We start from the raw sequence: 17,189 nt of genomic DNA, 5'->3' as shown, positions 1-17,189 counted from the left end.
CTAAGGGCAGCTGTAGTAGGTACTGGTAGTAAAAAGTAGAAGTATGCGATTCGGAACGCAGCCCTTCTGTTCACTAGAAATCAATGTGAATTATGAAGTCTCCGACGTAACTTCAGGTGAGGCACGGATGTCAATGCCGGGCTAATCGGCAGAGGCTAATCAGTCACACCCCGTATGACGCAACCCACCAGCTGACTGTCAGCTGTCATAGCATTGGTTCAGCTCGCAGAGCGCATGTATTTAAGCTGTCAAAACATGTCATTGTTTGCTCTTGCCATTACTGCTGATCGCTGTATCTGCATGCTCGCCCCACCTCCTCCCCTGCTCCGCCCGTGTTCTGTCGATGTCGTCTCCGTTGTCGTCGTTGCTCTCTGTTCCGGGGGTATTGCTGCATTCCTCTGGTATTCCACTATGCGTTGGCTGGTGGAAGCCGGGGAATTACACTAGCTTAGTCTCTGTGGCTCTCCGTGGTGATCGTGGGCCGAAACATCCCTCCGGTTACCATGGAGGCAGAGACACTAGGCTGTATCTCCTTCGGACTCCACGAGGCGCTGACCCGTGGTAATATAATGTACAGCAGTCCCCCTGTGGCGCTCTTTGACGGTCTGAGTGGGCAGAGTTACCTCCGAGCGTCTTCCCGATCGCGGCCCACTCTGATCGTCATAGAGGCAGGGGGCTAGATGCCGTTCCCTCTTCCGGCACTCTGGGCCAAGCGGCCCAGAGGGGGGGAACATCTAGATTGCCGCTTTCCACATGCGTGGAAGGCAAGGGGCCCCCCGAACAAATCACACCGCCAAAATTCATATGCGTAAAAATTAATATGCTGTATATATTGTTGCAGGGTAATAAATGGGTCAATTTTGACTAAAGTGATCTCGACTGAAGTGGGTATTTTGTAGTGGACTATATAGTGAATGAAATTAACCGTTGAGAATTCCAACACTAAAAATGGCGGACGCACTATATAGGGAATAGGGAACAGTTTCGAACACAGCTCATGACTCAAACTTATTGTATATTATGGTATGTGTCAAAACAAAATTGACTGCCCGAAACAGCATTTGAAGCTCATACAGGTGCAAGGGATGTGATTGTCTGTTCCACTGACCTCTGGGTTTACTCCTGATCCAATGAGGGCTTCTTAGGCTCTGGGCTCTGGGGATAGAGGAGACAACGCTTGCGGCTGGGCAACACATCTGAGCTGTCAATCACACTGTCCTCCACAGATCTCCCCTGGCTGTGCACGTCTGAGTGAAACACACACACACACACACACACACACAATACATCCATGCACATTTAATATTTCAACAAAAAATGGTATATGGTGTAGGTAATGATAGCTGGTTTGTTCACTTAATGTCACCAGCTGTAAAATGACTGAGACCACAGAGGTATTTGATTTGGGACGACTAGATATCTCAACCCCAACTCTTGAACACCACTTAAAATCTGAACCCAAATCCACTTGTCAGTTATTGTTCCTTATACAGTGTAATTAGAAGGGTTTAAAGGAGAATGACCTCTGATAACCCCTTCTGACTCCTCCCTTTCCCTTCTGACTCCTCCCTTTCCCATCTTAGCACTTACTGGCCTAGATCTGGATAACAGATCTCACATTCCACGCAAGCCTGTACACACACACACCCACACACACACACACACACGCGCGCACACACACAATGAATACATCCATGGAAAATATCAACAATGAGCTGCAGGAAGTTAGTAAAATCATGGCACGCTCACGGGGATGTTGTCTTTTCTGGGGATGCTACAAATTTAATTGACAGATAAATATTTTCCCCCCAAACTAGCTCAAATGGATATAAAACAACAACAAAGTAACCACAACAAAAAGGCAAAGTGGTGATGAAAAGTGGGGTTCAAAAGCACACGTTTGCACCTCCACGTTGAATAATGGGGGTGCACTTGCACCGCTATAACATTACTAGTGTGTGGAATGTAGCCTACTGGTTAACAAAGAAGCTAATCAAGTTTAGTGTAGGTGACCCCCTTCCCTTGTGCCTATTAGCATCTTAGGAGAATATGTGCATTGGAAAGTTATCCAGTGACCACAGGTCAACAGAACACACACACATCCAGTGGCACTTTTTTCTAACAACTTGTTTATGCATAATAATTTCATGGCCGTTAGGAGTTCTATGTAGGCCTATGCCTAAAAATGAGGGAGTTACAATGCATTGGCACTTCATTAACACAACAGCTGTCAGCCTCAGCACACATGAGCTGTTTCCTCCTGGCCAAGATGAAAACACCCAATGACTGCGTATTGAATGGCTGAATTACTGTAAACACCGGGGCACGCACACACACACACACACACACACACACACAGTGACACAAGTGCGCGCTCACACAATTGTGAACACACCCAGAATGTACAATAAGTGGTATACCAGTATGTGTTAAAAGAGAGCAAAAGGGAGAGAATAACATTCCAGCTCTGAAGAGGAGAAATAGCGCACATAAGCTTGATACTACGAACAAGGCCATCGCTGTTGGTTATGAGACACAACTGAAGGTAGCCTAGCTAAAAGACACTTCACAACTGCCTGGCCTTAACTGGGTTTGAGATGTACTACATACACATCTTTTGAGAGAAGAGGCCTGGAGACCCTCTGTAGGGAAGAGAGGGGGGGGGGAGGGGGGCTGTGACATCACGCTGTCTCTCTCTGACGCAGGGAGGGAAGACCACCTCACAGAAGACTGTGCTCGAGGCCTCAGAAGCAGGAATGATTTCAGAGATGGGGGGGGGGGGGGGCTGGAAGGGTGGTGGGGGGTTCATGAGTCAGGGCTCAGTGTTTCCCGGACCCCATTACCTCCAGGAGAGAGTTTGGGTTGAACGGCATCCTGCTGTAATCAGCTGGGTTCTGTTGGGTGGTTTATAGAGCAGTAAAGTGTGATGGAACACACCAGGGAGCTCACAAGCGAGTGGGAAAGGGGGGGTTGGGATTGGAAACCCTGGTCCTGATGTCGTTACGGTGATTCAGACCATGACCTATGACATCATGAGCCTGCAGTAACGGAAATGGGTGAAAAATGGGTCCAGTTTGACACCACACCCAATCTGTTATTGTTGTACATCGCACAGCTTAAGTTGCTCAATGTATGGGACCCCTCCCAACAACTGTACAGTCTAAGCTCAATCTTGCTGTTATTTTTGATCAGGCAATGCACTTTGATCATCACATTAAGCCACTGACCCGAAATAGTTTTTTTTATTCTTAGAAATATTACTAAACTCCAGTCCAATGGTGTCCCAAGCGGAGCTGGAAATGATTATTCATGCTTTTGTATCTTCTCGTTTGGACTATTGCAATTCCCTTTTCACCTGCCTCGGCAAGGCATCCTTGGACAGTCAGTGGTCCAAAACACTGCTGCAAGGCTGTTGACTAGGTCTAGAAAGTCCTGTCACATTACTCCCATCCTCCTTACACTGGCATCAGTTTTAGGATCCAGTTTAAGGATCTGCTTACTGGTTGTCCCCCGCTCAGGACTAAAGACTAAAAGTGACTGAGCCTTTGAAGTCGTGACTCCTATAGGCTGTGGAATGTCCTTCTATTGGACCTACAGTACATTCTGTGGCCTCTGTTGACTGTTTTATAACTCAGCTAAAGACTCATCTGTTCAGACTAGCCTTTGTCTAGCCTCCAGTGTTTTTTATATCTTTCTTTGTCCTTGTTTTTTGTGTTTTTGGGCTTCTTGCCATTGTTTTTTATTTATTGATGTTTTGTGAAGCACTTTATGACCCCTGTCTGTGAAAGGTGCTATATAAATAAAATGTACTTACTTACAGTACACCGTGGAATTAAGAAATATGTGTCACACAACTGTCATTTTAGGGCAACCAAGTACCCAAACACTGATCTTTTCAAGACAACCCCAATGCCTCCTCGTCATAGGGCATAGGCCCTTCACCAATACAGAAGACAGGTGAAAGGTTAAGCTCAGTCTGTGTCCGGTGAGCCTGCCGTCTAGCACTGGGTCCAACTACTATCACTGTAATTACTGCTATTATTTGTTATTGATTGTTGTTATATGGCACAATATCAATCAAAGATTATTTCGACCCAGCCCTTCCACCTAATCAGATGGGCCTGGACCAGAGTGAATGTCAACAAACTGGGTTTGGGAGAATTCATAAATCAATTCTTAATAACAATGAAGAAGTTTTGGCATCTTTGGTAGTGGTGGGAAAAATCAGGAATTATAATTAGATGTAGGACACAGACACACCCGTCATGCCTGGAGAAAAGTGCTGTTTGTAATTTCACAGCTAAATGAATGGACTGATGATTAATGTTAGAAGACCAACACACATAACTGACAGAAAACATATTGATATCAACCCCCCCTTCCCCCCACCCATGCGCACACACACACCTCTGTGGATGAGGACAGTTGGAGCCTGGGACGCGTGAAAGCTCTGGGACGGCTCACTGCTGTCTCCACCTTCTGACTGGTCAGTTACCTTCTTTCCCCTGGAGACGGAGGGAGAGAGAGAGAGAGAGAGAGAGAGAGAGAATTATGATGGGCCATGATGGGCAGCCAGATATACCTACACAAACACACATACTGTAGGTGCGTGCATATATTCACACGCTCGCGTGTACACATGTTCAAGTGTGTGAAAACGCTAACCGCTCCATCTCCTTCCTGTCCTCATCTCCCTCCTGTCCCTTCATCTGTTGGAGTTGTCTGAGGGTGTCCTCCAGGTCCCTGATCTTAGCCTTCTTCTCATTCAGCACCAGGACGAAACGGGAGTACAGATCCCTCTCCATCTCCTCTTTCTCCTGGACGAGCTGCTCCAGCCTGGGGAGAAAACACCATTGTGGGTAACTTTGCATGTATTAATGTTAGTTAGTTAGTTAGTTAGTTAGTTAGTTAGTTAGTTAGTTATCTGAGTGTGTGTGTGTGTGTGTGTGTGTGTGTGTGTGTGTGTTTGTTTGTTTGTGCGAGAAAGTGTGTGTGTGTGTGAGAGAGAGAGAGAGAGAGAGAGAGAGAGAGTGAGAAAGAAAGAGATGATGATGATGATGATGATGATGATGATGACGACAATGATGACGGGCGTGTCCTAGCCAGACATGAGCTACTCTGCTGCCTGGCCTCTGTGGCTAGACTCCTCTACCCTGATCAAAGTAACTAAGCTACCAAGAGTATATTACATACAGTTCATTGGAAATTCCCGGCCGTGTCTGTGGCTGGGTAACAGGACCCTCCCTGCCCTAATGTCTGCTCCTAGTGATGATGTCATTGTTAATGCTGATGCCATCGCTGTGTCATCGCTGAGGAGTTGGCAGCTGGATTGGGAAGGCTGAAGACCTGTTAACATCTCTTACGCCACAACAACCTCTGGTGGTCACCCATACTACACATTGTGGCCACTGTGCGTCACACACACACACAGGCACAGACAGACAGACAGACAGACAGACAGACAGACAGACAGACAGACAGACAGACACTACTTACTCTTCAAGGAGTGTTTGGCGCTCGTGTCGGAGTGTGTGGTTGTGCTTCTGCAGCTGGCGGTTCTCTGACCCCAGGGCAGCGTAGCGCTCCAGGTTGTGACCAATCAGCTCCCAGATTAGCTCCACGGGAAGTGGGGCGGGATGCAGCTTCACAGCACCAACACTGGTCTACAGCAGGGAGGCCGATGGAGACAGGGAGAGAAGGAGGTGGGGGGGGGGTTAAGATTTTCCATACTTGCATGTGTGTTCATGAGTGCTCCGTGCCGGATGGGGATTCCATATCAGCGTGGGACTCCCTGCAATCAGCCCAAGAGCAACTTCAGCACCAAGTACCCCACTCTCTACCCACCCAGAGGGACACACGGCTCCAGGGAAGCAGCCCTCTTAGCCCCAAGAGGGGAGTGGAGCAGGTTATCAAGGGGGAGAGAAGAGGAGACCAAGTCAAGACTTTCATCACAGCCCCCCCCCCCCCACCCCACCTCCCCAACTGCACTACAGAGCTCTGGCTTGAGAAAAGAAGGGAAGGTGAAGTGTGTTAAAAAAGGATGGAGCCCCTTCCCCTCCTCCTCCTCGCCCATGGGCAGCACATAGCTTGGGAGGTAGGGCGGCCGACATTGGATTTGTTCGATCCCAGCTCCCGGCAGTGTGCCTTGAGCAAGACACTGCACCCCAAATCACTCATGTGGCGCAGTACTTAGCACTGTCGCCTCAAAACGCCCCGGGCCTTTCTGTACAGAGTTTGCATGTTCTCCCCATGTTCGCAAGGGTTTCCCTCATAAAGAACCCAATACGAAAAACGTTATCCGTCCCTGACGAAGGCAAGGCTGACAGTAGCACTTGAATTGGTCCCCGGGCGCGGCTCTTGCATGCTTCCTTGTATGCTCCCGGCTGCCCTTGGGGAAAAGACAACAGGATGGGTTAAGATTTTGTGTTCTCCCACAGATCGTGTCCATGGTGAGCGTATTCATCAGCTCCCGACGTGTTTACCTTTGGCTACCCTCCGACAGCCCCTCCAGTGGCGTGCAATGCCATGTACTGTACAGAAGGGGGATCTAATGGGCGCCATTCTCACACAACGTAGACATTCACAAGCGCACAAACACGCATGGCGTGTTGACTGTGTACAGTGTGCACAATAGCTCATTCCGCCGCCCGTAGAGACCAACGATGCTGACGTAGACAGGCTGAATAGAGAGGCTTTCAACAAGTGTAGGAAATGATGTCATCAAATGGTGCCAGGGTGAGATCATTAGACAGAGACAGGATGGGAGTTACTTTACAACATGCCTGCAGTTACAGACAAACATCACATTCAGATGATGTGGTATGACTGTGTGCTGGTCTTTCCATACGGAGACATCTTAGCAGGGGTTCAGGCTAGAGTGTGTTTCATGTAAACCTGTCAGTCTGTGAGGGTCTGTCCCCCCCCTGTCTGGTTGTCCTGGAGAACTGGGTATGGTGTGGGCACTTGTCTGCACCACACAGCATAGCTGAGGTACAGTAGCATAGAAATACTGTACAGCTACTCTAGAATGATTTTTGTGCGAAGGGTCAACGGGTCAAAGTTTACAGCCTATCAGAGCCTTTGTACGGTGAGATGATACAGCAGCCATTCAAACCTACAAATACTGCACTCCCTCAAGCTGTCAGTCATTTGTTTCCCCAGTGTTTGCATGTTGCTCTGGGAGACCCATAGTCAGAGGTCAGGCTGAGAGAGAAAGAGAGAGAGAGGGAGAGAGAGAGAGAGAGAGAGAGAGAGAGAGAGAGAGAGAGTGTGTGTGTATGTGTGTGTGTGTGTGTGAGAGAAAGAGATAGTGTGTGTGTGTGTGTGTGTGTGTGTGTGTGTGTGTGTGTGTGTGTGTGTGTGTGTGTGTGTGTGTGTGTGTGTGTGTGTGTGTGAGAGAGAGAGAGAGAGAGAGAGAGAGAGAGAGAGAGAGAGAGGACACCTTTCCACGTTGGGAAACCAGAAGGCATAGAGGTGTTAAATCTTCGCCGGGCTGCATTGGGGTCATCGGCTCACTGTAATAAAACCGCCGTCTTCAAACGCTCTCATTAAATGCTTGCCATTTTTGTCCAGGCCCAGATCTGTCCTGACAGGCCACACAGCTGTTTTCCCCTCGCCTTATCAACCTCAACATGTCAGACTGACTGGACACTCCCCAGCTCACCTCAATCTCCTATCTCACATCCTCTACTGTCTTCTTCTCATCCTTAAGCTCTCCTCTTTCTGTCAGCTCTCCCTCAGCCTCTCCTTTCCCTCAGCCTCTCTCCTCTCCGCTCCCTCAGCCTCTCTCCTTCAGCCTCTCCCTCAGCCTCAGCCTCTATCCTCTCCTCTCCCTCAGCCTCTCTCCCTCAGCCTCTCTCCTCTCCCTCAGCCTCTCTCCCTCAGCCTCTCTCCTCTCCCGCAGCCTCTCTCCTCTCCTCTCCCTCAGCCTCTCTCCCTCGGCCTCTCTCCTCTCCTCTCCCTCAGCCTCTCTCCCTCGGCCTCTCTCCTATCCTCTCCCTCAGCCTCTCTCCTCTCCTCTCCCTCAGCCTCTCTCCCTCAGCCTCTCCCTCAGCCTCTCTCCTCTCCTCTCCCTCAGCCTCTCTCCTCTCCTCTCCCTCAGCCTCTCCCTCAGCCTCTCTCCTCTCTTCTCACTCAGCCTCTCTCCTCTCTCCCTCAACCTCTCCTCTCACTCAGCCTCTCTCCCCTCCCTCAACCTCTCCTCTCACTCAGCCTCTCTCCCTCAGCCTCTCTTCCCTTCCACAGCCTCCATTCTCTCCCCCAGCCTCCCTTCTCTCTCCCTCAGCCTCTCCTCTCCCTCAGCCTCTTCACTCCGAGAAGAGTAGCCTCTCCTCTACCTTTCCCTCTCAACTCTGTTCTACCAAATCTAAAAATAATACAGTACACATATAGCACACAATTGTATAGAGAAACTCTACATTGCCACACATGTAACACAGATATTCATGACCAATGTTAGTGTTTACTGACGCAATGTCTTTATTCATATCATTATTTATCTGTTTTTTTCTTGTTACCTTACTATGTATTTTTTTGTTTTGTGTTTGCATATATTATATTTTTGTGGACCCCAGGAAGAATAGCTGTTATCATTTTTAACAGCTAATGGGGGTCCTAATAAAAAAATATATATATAAAAAAAATAAAAACAAATGTAGGCCTATCAGATATTCCTTTATACAAGTCATTTTACAACGGCAATAAATTCGCCTAATGCATTTCTGTCCATATACTGTATCTTTCAACACTCCAGATAATACAAACTAAAGCCCTACAATGCTGATCTAAGCCTCCTAGCCAAGGTCTGTGTGATTGGCCAGTTAAGTCACTGTGCTGGCTGAGGCCTGTGTGATTGGCCAGCTAAGTCACTGTCCCAGCCGAGGTTTGTGTGATTGACCAGCTAAGTCAGTGTCCAAGCAGAGGTCTGTGTGATTGGCCAGCTAAATCACTCTCCAAGCAGAGGTCTGTGTGATTGGCCAGCTAAATCACTCTCCAAGCAGAGGTCTGTGTGATTGGCCAGCTAAGTCACTCTCCAAGCAAAGGTCTGTGTGATTGGCCAACTGTTACAGTCCCAGCCAAGGTCTGTGTGATTGGCCAGCTAAATCACTGTCCAAGTCAAGGTCTATATGATTGGCCAGACCAAGTCACTGTCCAAGCCAAAGTCTATGTGATTGGCCAGCTAAGTCACTGTCCAAGCCAAGGTCTATGTGATTGGCCAGCTAAGTCACTGTCCAAGCTGAGGTATATGAGATTGGCCAGATAATTCACTGTTCAAGCCGAGGTCTGCGTGATTGGCCAGATAAGTCACTGCCATCTGGGTCTTGTGTGGCCAAACAGCCGATGAAGAAAGGCGCTGTGAAAGAACCCTACTATGTTGGGGGTGACCATGTAAATCAGAGCTTTAACAGCCCTCTGATGGCACAGGGGATCAGAGGAGGCCCCCCAGCGTCTGAGGAACAGGAGGATCCCGAACTGAGATGAACATGTCCCTGGGTGAGCCTGACCCTCGAGGGAACGAGTTTAATAGGGAATGAATATCATCAGAACACGACAGCTTTGCACAGCTGTGGAAGGTTACTGTGTTAGCGTGACCACAAAACAGAGAGAGAGAGAGAGAGAGAGAGAGAGAGATACAATTGTGTGAGTGTGTGTGTGTGTGTGCGCGCGCTTATGCACGCAAGTGCCCGTGCCTGCATTTAAGCACAATAGAGAGAAACAGAGAGAGAGAGAGAGAGAGATACAATTGTGTGAGTGTGTGTGAGTGTGAGTGTGTGTGTGTGTGCGCGCGCTTATGCACGCAAGTGCCCGTGCGTGCATTTAAGCACAGACCAGCCACACACTCCGAGTCACACCTCTGAAGGCTTTGTTCCCCCTTTAACTAACTAATCTCCCTCCCATCTCCCCCCTTGTCCCTCCTGTAGCGCCCGCCCCACGTGCCAGAGTGAGACTGCCAGTGTGCTGCTCCCCCTAACCCTAACTTCAGTAGGAAGGCCTTGAGAGATAAATCAGTGGCGTGGCGGAGGCTAATGTAAGGGCTGAGGTGACGACACTGTCCCACTGAGCCCCCCTCCCCTCCCAGTCATTACCATGCAATAATCACAGGTCTATCATCTGGCTCTCTACTATGAAGTATTGTAACTCTCTTTGACCCCCGTGGATCAGCTCAGCTCGACATTATCTGTCCCGGAGCCGTCTCCTCAGAGCCTGTACGGCAATGACAGGCTGGGAGTGGGAAATACGGGGGTAACGACAGCATGCGCCAACTATGCAAAGGTCAGACATGCAAATACAAGTGCAACACAGGCCTTTTCTGAGTGTTGCAACACAGGCCTATTTCTGAGTGTTGCAACACACGCCTTTTCTGAGTGTTGTTTTTTTAATAATTATACAAACTGTAATGCTTTATACTGTACGCCTCCACGTCTGTGCTGATAAGCTGTTGCGAAACAAGCAAACCGTGAGAAATAGGCGCTCTGCCTACGTAGCACTCAGGGCTTTGAGAGGCGCTGGGGAGAGTGAGGGATCTAAGACCAGTAGATTCGCTGTGGAAACATATACCAAATATATCATGTTTGTCTCCAATCGGTGACAGCGGAGACAGCGAACGCTCTCGCTTTCATTTCTCTCTCACGTTCCTTCCTTTCTTTTCCTCCTGAGACCTGATGATAAAGCTAAAGGTCAGAGTCTGCTGGCAGTGCCAGGCTGTGCCCACTGAGGGCGTGGGCAGTTCCCTGGGCAAGAGCTGCCATCCTGTGTGGCTGAGAGAACAATCCAACAGATATGCCAGGGATGGGAACAGTGCTTTTGATACATCTCCTGATGTCACAATCTCTCTTTGGTACAGTAAATACTGTAGCCTAGGTTACCATGAACTGAACATTATATACAATAGCTACAGTACTTACCCTGTGGTGGGTTTGCACAGCAGATGTGTTTGGTTCAAGTACAAGTGTGTGTGTGTGTGTGTGTGTGTGTGTGTGTGTGCGTGCGTGTGTGTGTGGCTGTCTGGATGGCCAGTACCCAGATGGCCAGTGAAGGAGGGAAGTGTGGGAGACAAAGAGGAAGGAGTGTGACCCCTTAAAAATGTAACCATAACACACAGTGAACAAGAAGGGAAACAAAGCATTCTGCATAGGAGCTTCCAACTCTCGTCTGGAGTCACCCACTGGTCCCTTAGGACAAAAGGGCCTTGTCCCCCACCAATGAACTCGAGCAGGGGGACAGTAGATTGACCCTGTATGTTAGTTTGTGCATGTGTGCGTGCATTCATTCGTTCACACACATGAACCAGAGCCCACCACCTGGGGCATTCGCCGCAGTTCATTTTTGTACATAAAAAAACAACAATATGCTTGGTGTCTCAGTAGAGGTATAGTCTATTCTACTACTGAAATCCACAGAGTTGTGAGTGTGTAGCTTTTTTGGTGCTTCTTCTAAATGGTAGGATTCTCATAGGTTAGTAAAAGGGTTAGGTGCATTGTTGGTACAATTATAATCAGTTATAGTTGTTTTATTCACAACACCAGATTACTCTTATTTAGGTAGTTAGATCAAGTGTCTATGTAACAAATTTGTGTGGTGAAGTTTAGGGCTTTTTAAAGCAGTCATCTATGCACAAATTTGGTACAAATTGCATGGTAATGGTTCTGTGTGGTAATGGTTAGGCTACAGTATGTGTGCTATTAGAATCTACACGGTGAACAACGCATTGTAGACAGAACGATCGTTACTTGAAACAACAAACAAGCCGAATGAAACTCAATGGGCAGTATAGTACACTGAATCATTTGATTTAGCTGCAGATCGTCGGATAACTGCATTTGATTCACATTGCATTTTTGAAGGGCTATTGAGAGTCATTACTGCTGTTTTGTGGATTCCTATAATTGAAAGAAAGTGCTCAGGGGCCCTGCTACTATGAGTTTAGAGCTCCAGGAGTTAAACATGCACTTAAAATAATAACTTCTTATTCATATTCATGAAGAAAATGTAATCTTTCCACTCTTTCATTACCACAAAGGAACTTGCATTGTGGGTGGGGGACAATATGTTTACTGTTGCATCTGGCCTCTTTCCTAATCCCATTAGCTTTTCATTATTAAAATATATAATTTTAGCCATATCCAGAGTCTTGATTCATACCTTCATAACATGGCCTACACATATCGAGTGTGTGTGTGTGTGTGTGTGTGTGTGTGTGTGTGTGTGTGTGTGTGTGTGCGCGCGCGTACGTACGTACGTGCCTGCGAGCTTGAGTGTGTTTGCTCATGTGTATACGTTTTAGACTAGGCGGGGGTCCCTAATACAGGAAGCGTGGGCACGCGGCAGACAGCTCTCGTGCCCACCTTGCAGAGGCGTCAGGTCAGATAAGGAGCTGAGGAAGTGAGAGGCGACAGTACACAGGCAGGGAGAGAGAGATAAACTAAACTTTCCCATTAGGGGGACATAGAGTGATGGTGGGTGGCCTAGTCTCTGCTGTTAAAGGGGCATGATGCTGAACAGTATGCTGGAAGACAGAAATGTGTAATTGAGCCAGAGGAAGAAGTCTTCAGACTTCTGACTGAGTCTTGAGTCCAGAATGCAAGAAGTTCCCTGGAAAACCAACCACACTGTGGAGCTCTGGAACAGAAATCTTGTTTCGCAGCTCAGGAGTCAACGGACACAGAGGCAGAGCAGGTGTTTGAGACTTTCATTCTTCCATTGACAGACACTGTGCAACATTATTATGTATTGCTCTGTGGTTTGTTACATTGGTAGCCAAACACACTGATTTGTCTTAGCTTTTTCTGTCTTTCTGGCATCATTTAGGTCTTGTTTCGTAGGTTTTGGAGTTGAAACCAAATGAATGTTGCCGCACCACTTGCAAAAAAATCAGTCAGTCAGTAACTGTAATCTGATTACTGAAAATTCAAATATAATACCTTACATTCCAAATTACTGGAAAAAGTAATGTGATTACAGTAACCCGTTACTTTGTAATCAGTTACTCCCAACACTGGCCCTAAACAATGATCAAACTCTTTTATCACTGACACTGAGTGTTCACAGTTGCAGAGCAGTGAACAAGACCTAATGGGCAAAGACTTTATCGACAAGCCAGTCATTTAATCATGACCCTGTGACGGTACTGTATATACAGAGAGGGTGAGATTCTCGGTTTTGGCAGTAATGTCCCTTTGCAGTTTCCTCCATGAGTGTTACCGCCTATCAGTTGGCAGCTCCAACCTCCATATCAGTACATTTTGCCATCCATCCAAACGCCTCTAAACCCATCAACCCTATTACTCAAGACCTGGGCACACTGCACACATCAAGCATGACCACGGACCAAGTAAGACAAGTCTGTGATATCCACCACCAGTCTTTATCTGGGTCCAGTTTTCAACTGGGCATGGAAGCTTCATTTTCATTCAAATCACACTCTTCCTCTTTTTTCATTTGGGTGTGTAAGCTTCATTTTCAATCAAATCACTCTTTCTCTGTTTTCATTTGGGCGTGGAAGCTTCATTTACAATCAAATCACACTCGTCCTCTTTTCATCTGGGCGTGGAAGCTTCATTTTCCTTCAAATCACGCTGTCCCTCTATTTTTCTTTGGTTGTCCATCCTCCTCTCTCCCAGGGTGGTTCTGTCGGGGGTTGGCAGGACTCCATGCCCAGCAGAGACAGCCAGATCGGAGGGTGGCAGTTGGCAGTGTCCGGGATATGGGAGTGATTAGGGGGTGTGATAGGAGTCCCCTAGATGTCCTACAGAACAATGCTGTGACTGTGGTAACAGGCTGAGAAGGACCATGCATCGTCATTGTGTGGATAAGCATGATCTAAAAATGTGAGCTAATGCTAACACAGAGCACAACATGATGTCCTTTCCCAGACTCTTATCACATCTATAGCGGAGGCCCCAGGAGTCTTATACTGCAGGACACTGCATTCTCCACCAAGCAAGACTAGCCTGACACGCCACAAGTCACAAGTTGTGAATATAAAGTATATGCATATGTAAATCCAACACAGACTGATGAAGCCCATCTACACTCACAGATAACTACTGTATTTGGTCCATCAAAGCCCTGGTCAAGATCAATGCTCCCAGAAGAAGGGGCCCTCAAAGAATAATGATAGGAATGGCTCCATATGTCAATCCTCAACAGTTTGAAAAGCATCCACAGGGACCTCTCTGTGTGTTCCCAGGCTGGGGTGCGCCGGCATGTTGGGGTGTCCCCCCCCCCCCCACAGCCAAAAACATGAGCCACACTCCACACTCCTCCACACTGTGGTCTGTGGAAAGGTGACAGCGTAGGCAAGTTTGTCACAGGGGACCATTTCAACATGGAGGATTTCTATACAGCACACATGGGCAGAGACTGAGATATACTGTACTGTGGTTTGTGTTGTGAGACTCATGCACACACACGTCTCGATTAGAACACCTCCCTAGGATCAGGGTGGTCTCTCTGGGATGAAGGGAGTGCCATAAAATCCATGATGAAATAAAACATATTCACATGGTATATATAACATATAACATAAAATGGTACTTTGTGATCACATTCAATCAAGTTCCAGTTGAATGAGACAACAATAGAATTGAAGCCTATGTGATTGGTAAATGTTGTGTAGTGTAATGAAGTCTGGTGCAGCTTCAGTGATGGAGTGTGCATCGCATCCTGTCATGGGCCACTAGCTTGTGACTTCATGGGTGGTCTTGTCATTACTTTACTACACACACACACACACACACACACACACACACACACACACACACACACACACACACACACACACACACACACACACACACACACCCTTTATGGCTATTGGTCTCGGTTATCTGGTGTTTGTCAACCAGTCCACACTGTGACCAATGTTGTTCAACAAACGTCTTTTTACAGCAGAAAAACAACTCATTCTAGATAAGATTATGTCCTTTTCAGCATAGCTTTGAACCGTGATGTCCTTTTTGGTGTACTGGTGCTGGTACACAGTTGGGTTAGAGACTAAGGTGACTAGGGTCGAGTCGAGAGCAGGCATAACACACAATCAAACCTCGCATGGATGGGCTATTCTAACTCTACAGTGAGAGGATTGTGTGTCCACCTGAATAGGAAGACAGCTTGTGGCCCTGAGGTTAATCTCTGAATGAAGCCTATCAGGTGTTGTGTCAACCTTTCAAAGCCACAAGGCTGCCTCTCAATCTGAGGTCACAGGTGCAACTGTTAATCTGACAGCCCTACAACCAGCTAGCAAAGGTAACGTCAATCTTCTTCTTCATCATCATCATCATCATCAATATTACCATCGCAGATGTGCTTACATCTACATGCATGAGCTTTAGAGTCTCTTACAATATAGCGGTGCACAATGCTGACCATACTGTACACTGCATAGTGTACTCTGACTAAATGAAGCACTGATTTCAGACGTTTCAGAACCATTTGCATGGTGCCTTAATAGGCAGTTTCTACAATGGGCCAGTGTGTGGCAGGTGTGGACCGAGACAGAGCTGTGTGTGTAAACCCACCTGCTAGCCAGAGGCCCAGGGACTCACAGGGCTACTCTCTGTACACATGTGGAGCCCGGTAGGACATCTGGTGGGATAGATGATGAGCTAGTTTGGTCCAATGCTTGCTTTCTGAGCCGACTCTTTCACAGTGGCACAGTGTTGGATGGACAGGACAATACCAAGAGCAGAGCAAAATAGAGAATCGATCAAATAGCTTGCAAAGTCACACTACGCTTAATGAGGGTCTGAAGCATTGTCTATGATGTTGCATTTTCACAGAGAACGAGAAAGCCAGATCTTTTCCACCAGTGATGGAGAGGCCATTAAAGTCACATTAAGGAGGAGTTTATCTCTGAGTACGTCTTCTAAAACACCTGCTAAGCAGCAGTTTTACAGTCAAAACCACACATTACATATATAATTACATCGACAGGGGTCATATTCATAAACCATTATGAATGTCAGGTTAAGTTCACCACCTGTTTTCCCAGTCTTTCTTTTGCTTCCAAAGGAAACGTACCTCATTTTGGTCATTTCTCTACCCTGAAATTATCCTGCTGGAATGATATGTTACAACTTTTTCAACTTCTGTGTGACATGTTTAAAAAAGACAGAAGAGAGAGAGAGAGAGAGAGAGAGAGAGAGAGAGAGAGAGAGAAGAGGTGAAGAAAAGAAGCAGGTGTTAACCCTAGCTTGTTAGCTTTTAATGCAAACAGCCCCCTGGGATATTTAGATAAGTATCTACCTACCACACACACACACACACACACACACACACACACACACAAGTGCTCGCAAATGTGCACACATGCTCACTCATTTGAACTCATGCTCTCTCTCCCTCACTCCCTCTCTCACTATGTCTCTCTCTCTTACTCACTCTCTCTCACTCTCTCCCTTTCTCTCTCGCGCGCGCACACACACACACACACACACACACACACACAAGTGCTCGCAAATGTGCACACATGCTCACTCATTTGAACTCATGCTCTCTCTCCCTCACTCCCTCTCTCACTATGTCTCTCTCTCTTACTCACTCTCTCTCACTCTCTCCCTTTCTCTCTCGCGCGCACACACACACACACACACACACACACACACACAGTGTTAGGCTAGTCCTTTGAAATTAGTCTTTTGTCCTGTGTTCTCATGGATGGAACTGTCCCTAGCCTAGTTCATAAATCAGGCCTTTATGATCCTGTTTTAGAGCCCTCTTAGCCTTCAAATCCCAGCCCGCTGTCTACCTGGACAAGGATCCCATGACACCCAGTGACCTGAGCCCCAGGGCCCCCAGGAATCTCCTGCAGGAAATGTGAACAGTTTCAAGATTAACATAGATTTAGGCCCTCTACTCAATAAAACAAGTCATCTTTTGAGTCCCCCCAGAATACGAGAGCACCATCCAGTCATACCTCCGTCTCTCAGTTGGGGTTAACCCTAAAACATAGCCTGTAGGGGTCATTAGACAACACTGCTCTAACACTGTGATTGGTTAACAAATTTCATGATTCTTATCTCTGCTACTCTACCAGTGCCCTGAGGGAAGCGCGACTGTCCTCACCCTGGGTTGTAGAGAGAGACAATGAAGCTTATCTTCAAACGAAACCACCGTAAACCACCTTGGTGACTTCCCCTCTACTTTCTCAGGTGCCATTAGATACGTATGTCCTTGGGCCACCGGGATGG

General features: G+C 47.3%; 1 protein-coding gene across 2 annotated transcripts in view; it reads right to left on the bottom strand.

Annotated features, from left to right (window-relative positions):
• The window catches only part of LOC311324645 (DNA repair protein XRCC4-like), a 38,860-nt gene that overhangs the window by 16,179 nt on the left and 5,492 nt on the right, over positions 1–17,189 (bottom strand). For both annotated transcript variants that reach the window (XM_084457164.1, XM_084457165.1), the window contains exons 4-7: positions 5,497–5,663; positions 4,666–4,836; positions 4,408–4,505; positions 1,109–1,247 (exon numbers count right to left, since the gene is read on the bottom strand). In XM_084457164.1, coding sequence (XP_084313290.1) covers positions 1,117–1,247; positions 4,408–4,505; positions 4,666–4,836; positions 5,497–5,663 — 567 coding nt within the window. In that variant the 3' untranslated portion in view covers positions 1,109–1,116. The remainder of the gene's footprint in view (positions 1–1,108; positions 1,248–4,407; positions 4,506–4,665; positions 4,837–5,496; positions 5,664–17,189) is intronic.

This window comes from Borostomias antarcticus (genome assembly GCF_949987555.1).
Source record: "Borostomias antarcticus genome assembly, chromosome: 23".
Taxonomy (NCBI): domain Eukaryota; kingdom Metazoa; phylum Chordata; class Actinopteri; order Stomiiformes; family Stomiidae; genus Borostomias; species Borostomias antarcticus.
The sequence above is the reverse complement of the archived record's forward strand: the minus strand, read 5'-3'. Positions and strand labels throughout refer to the sequence as shown.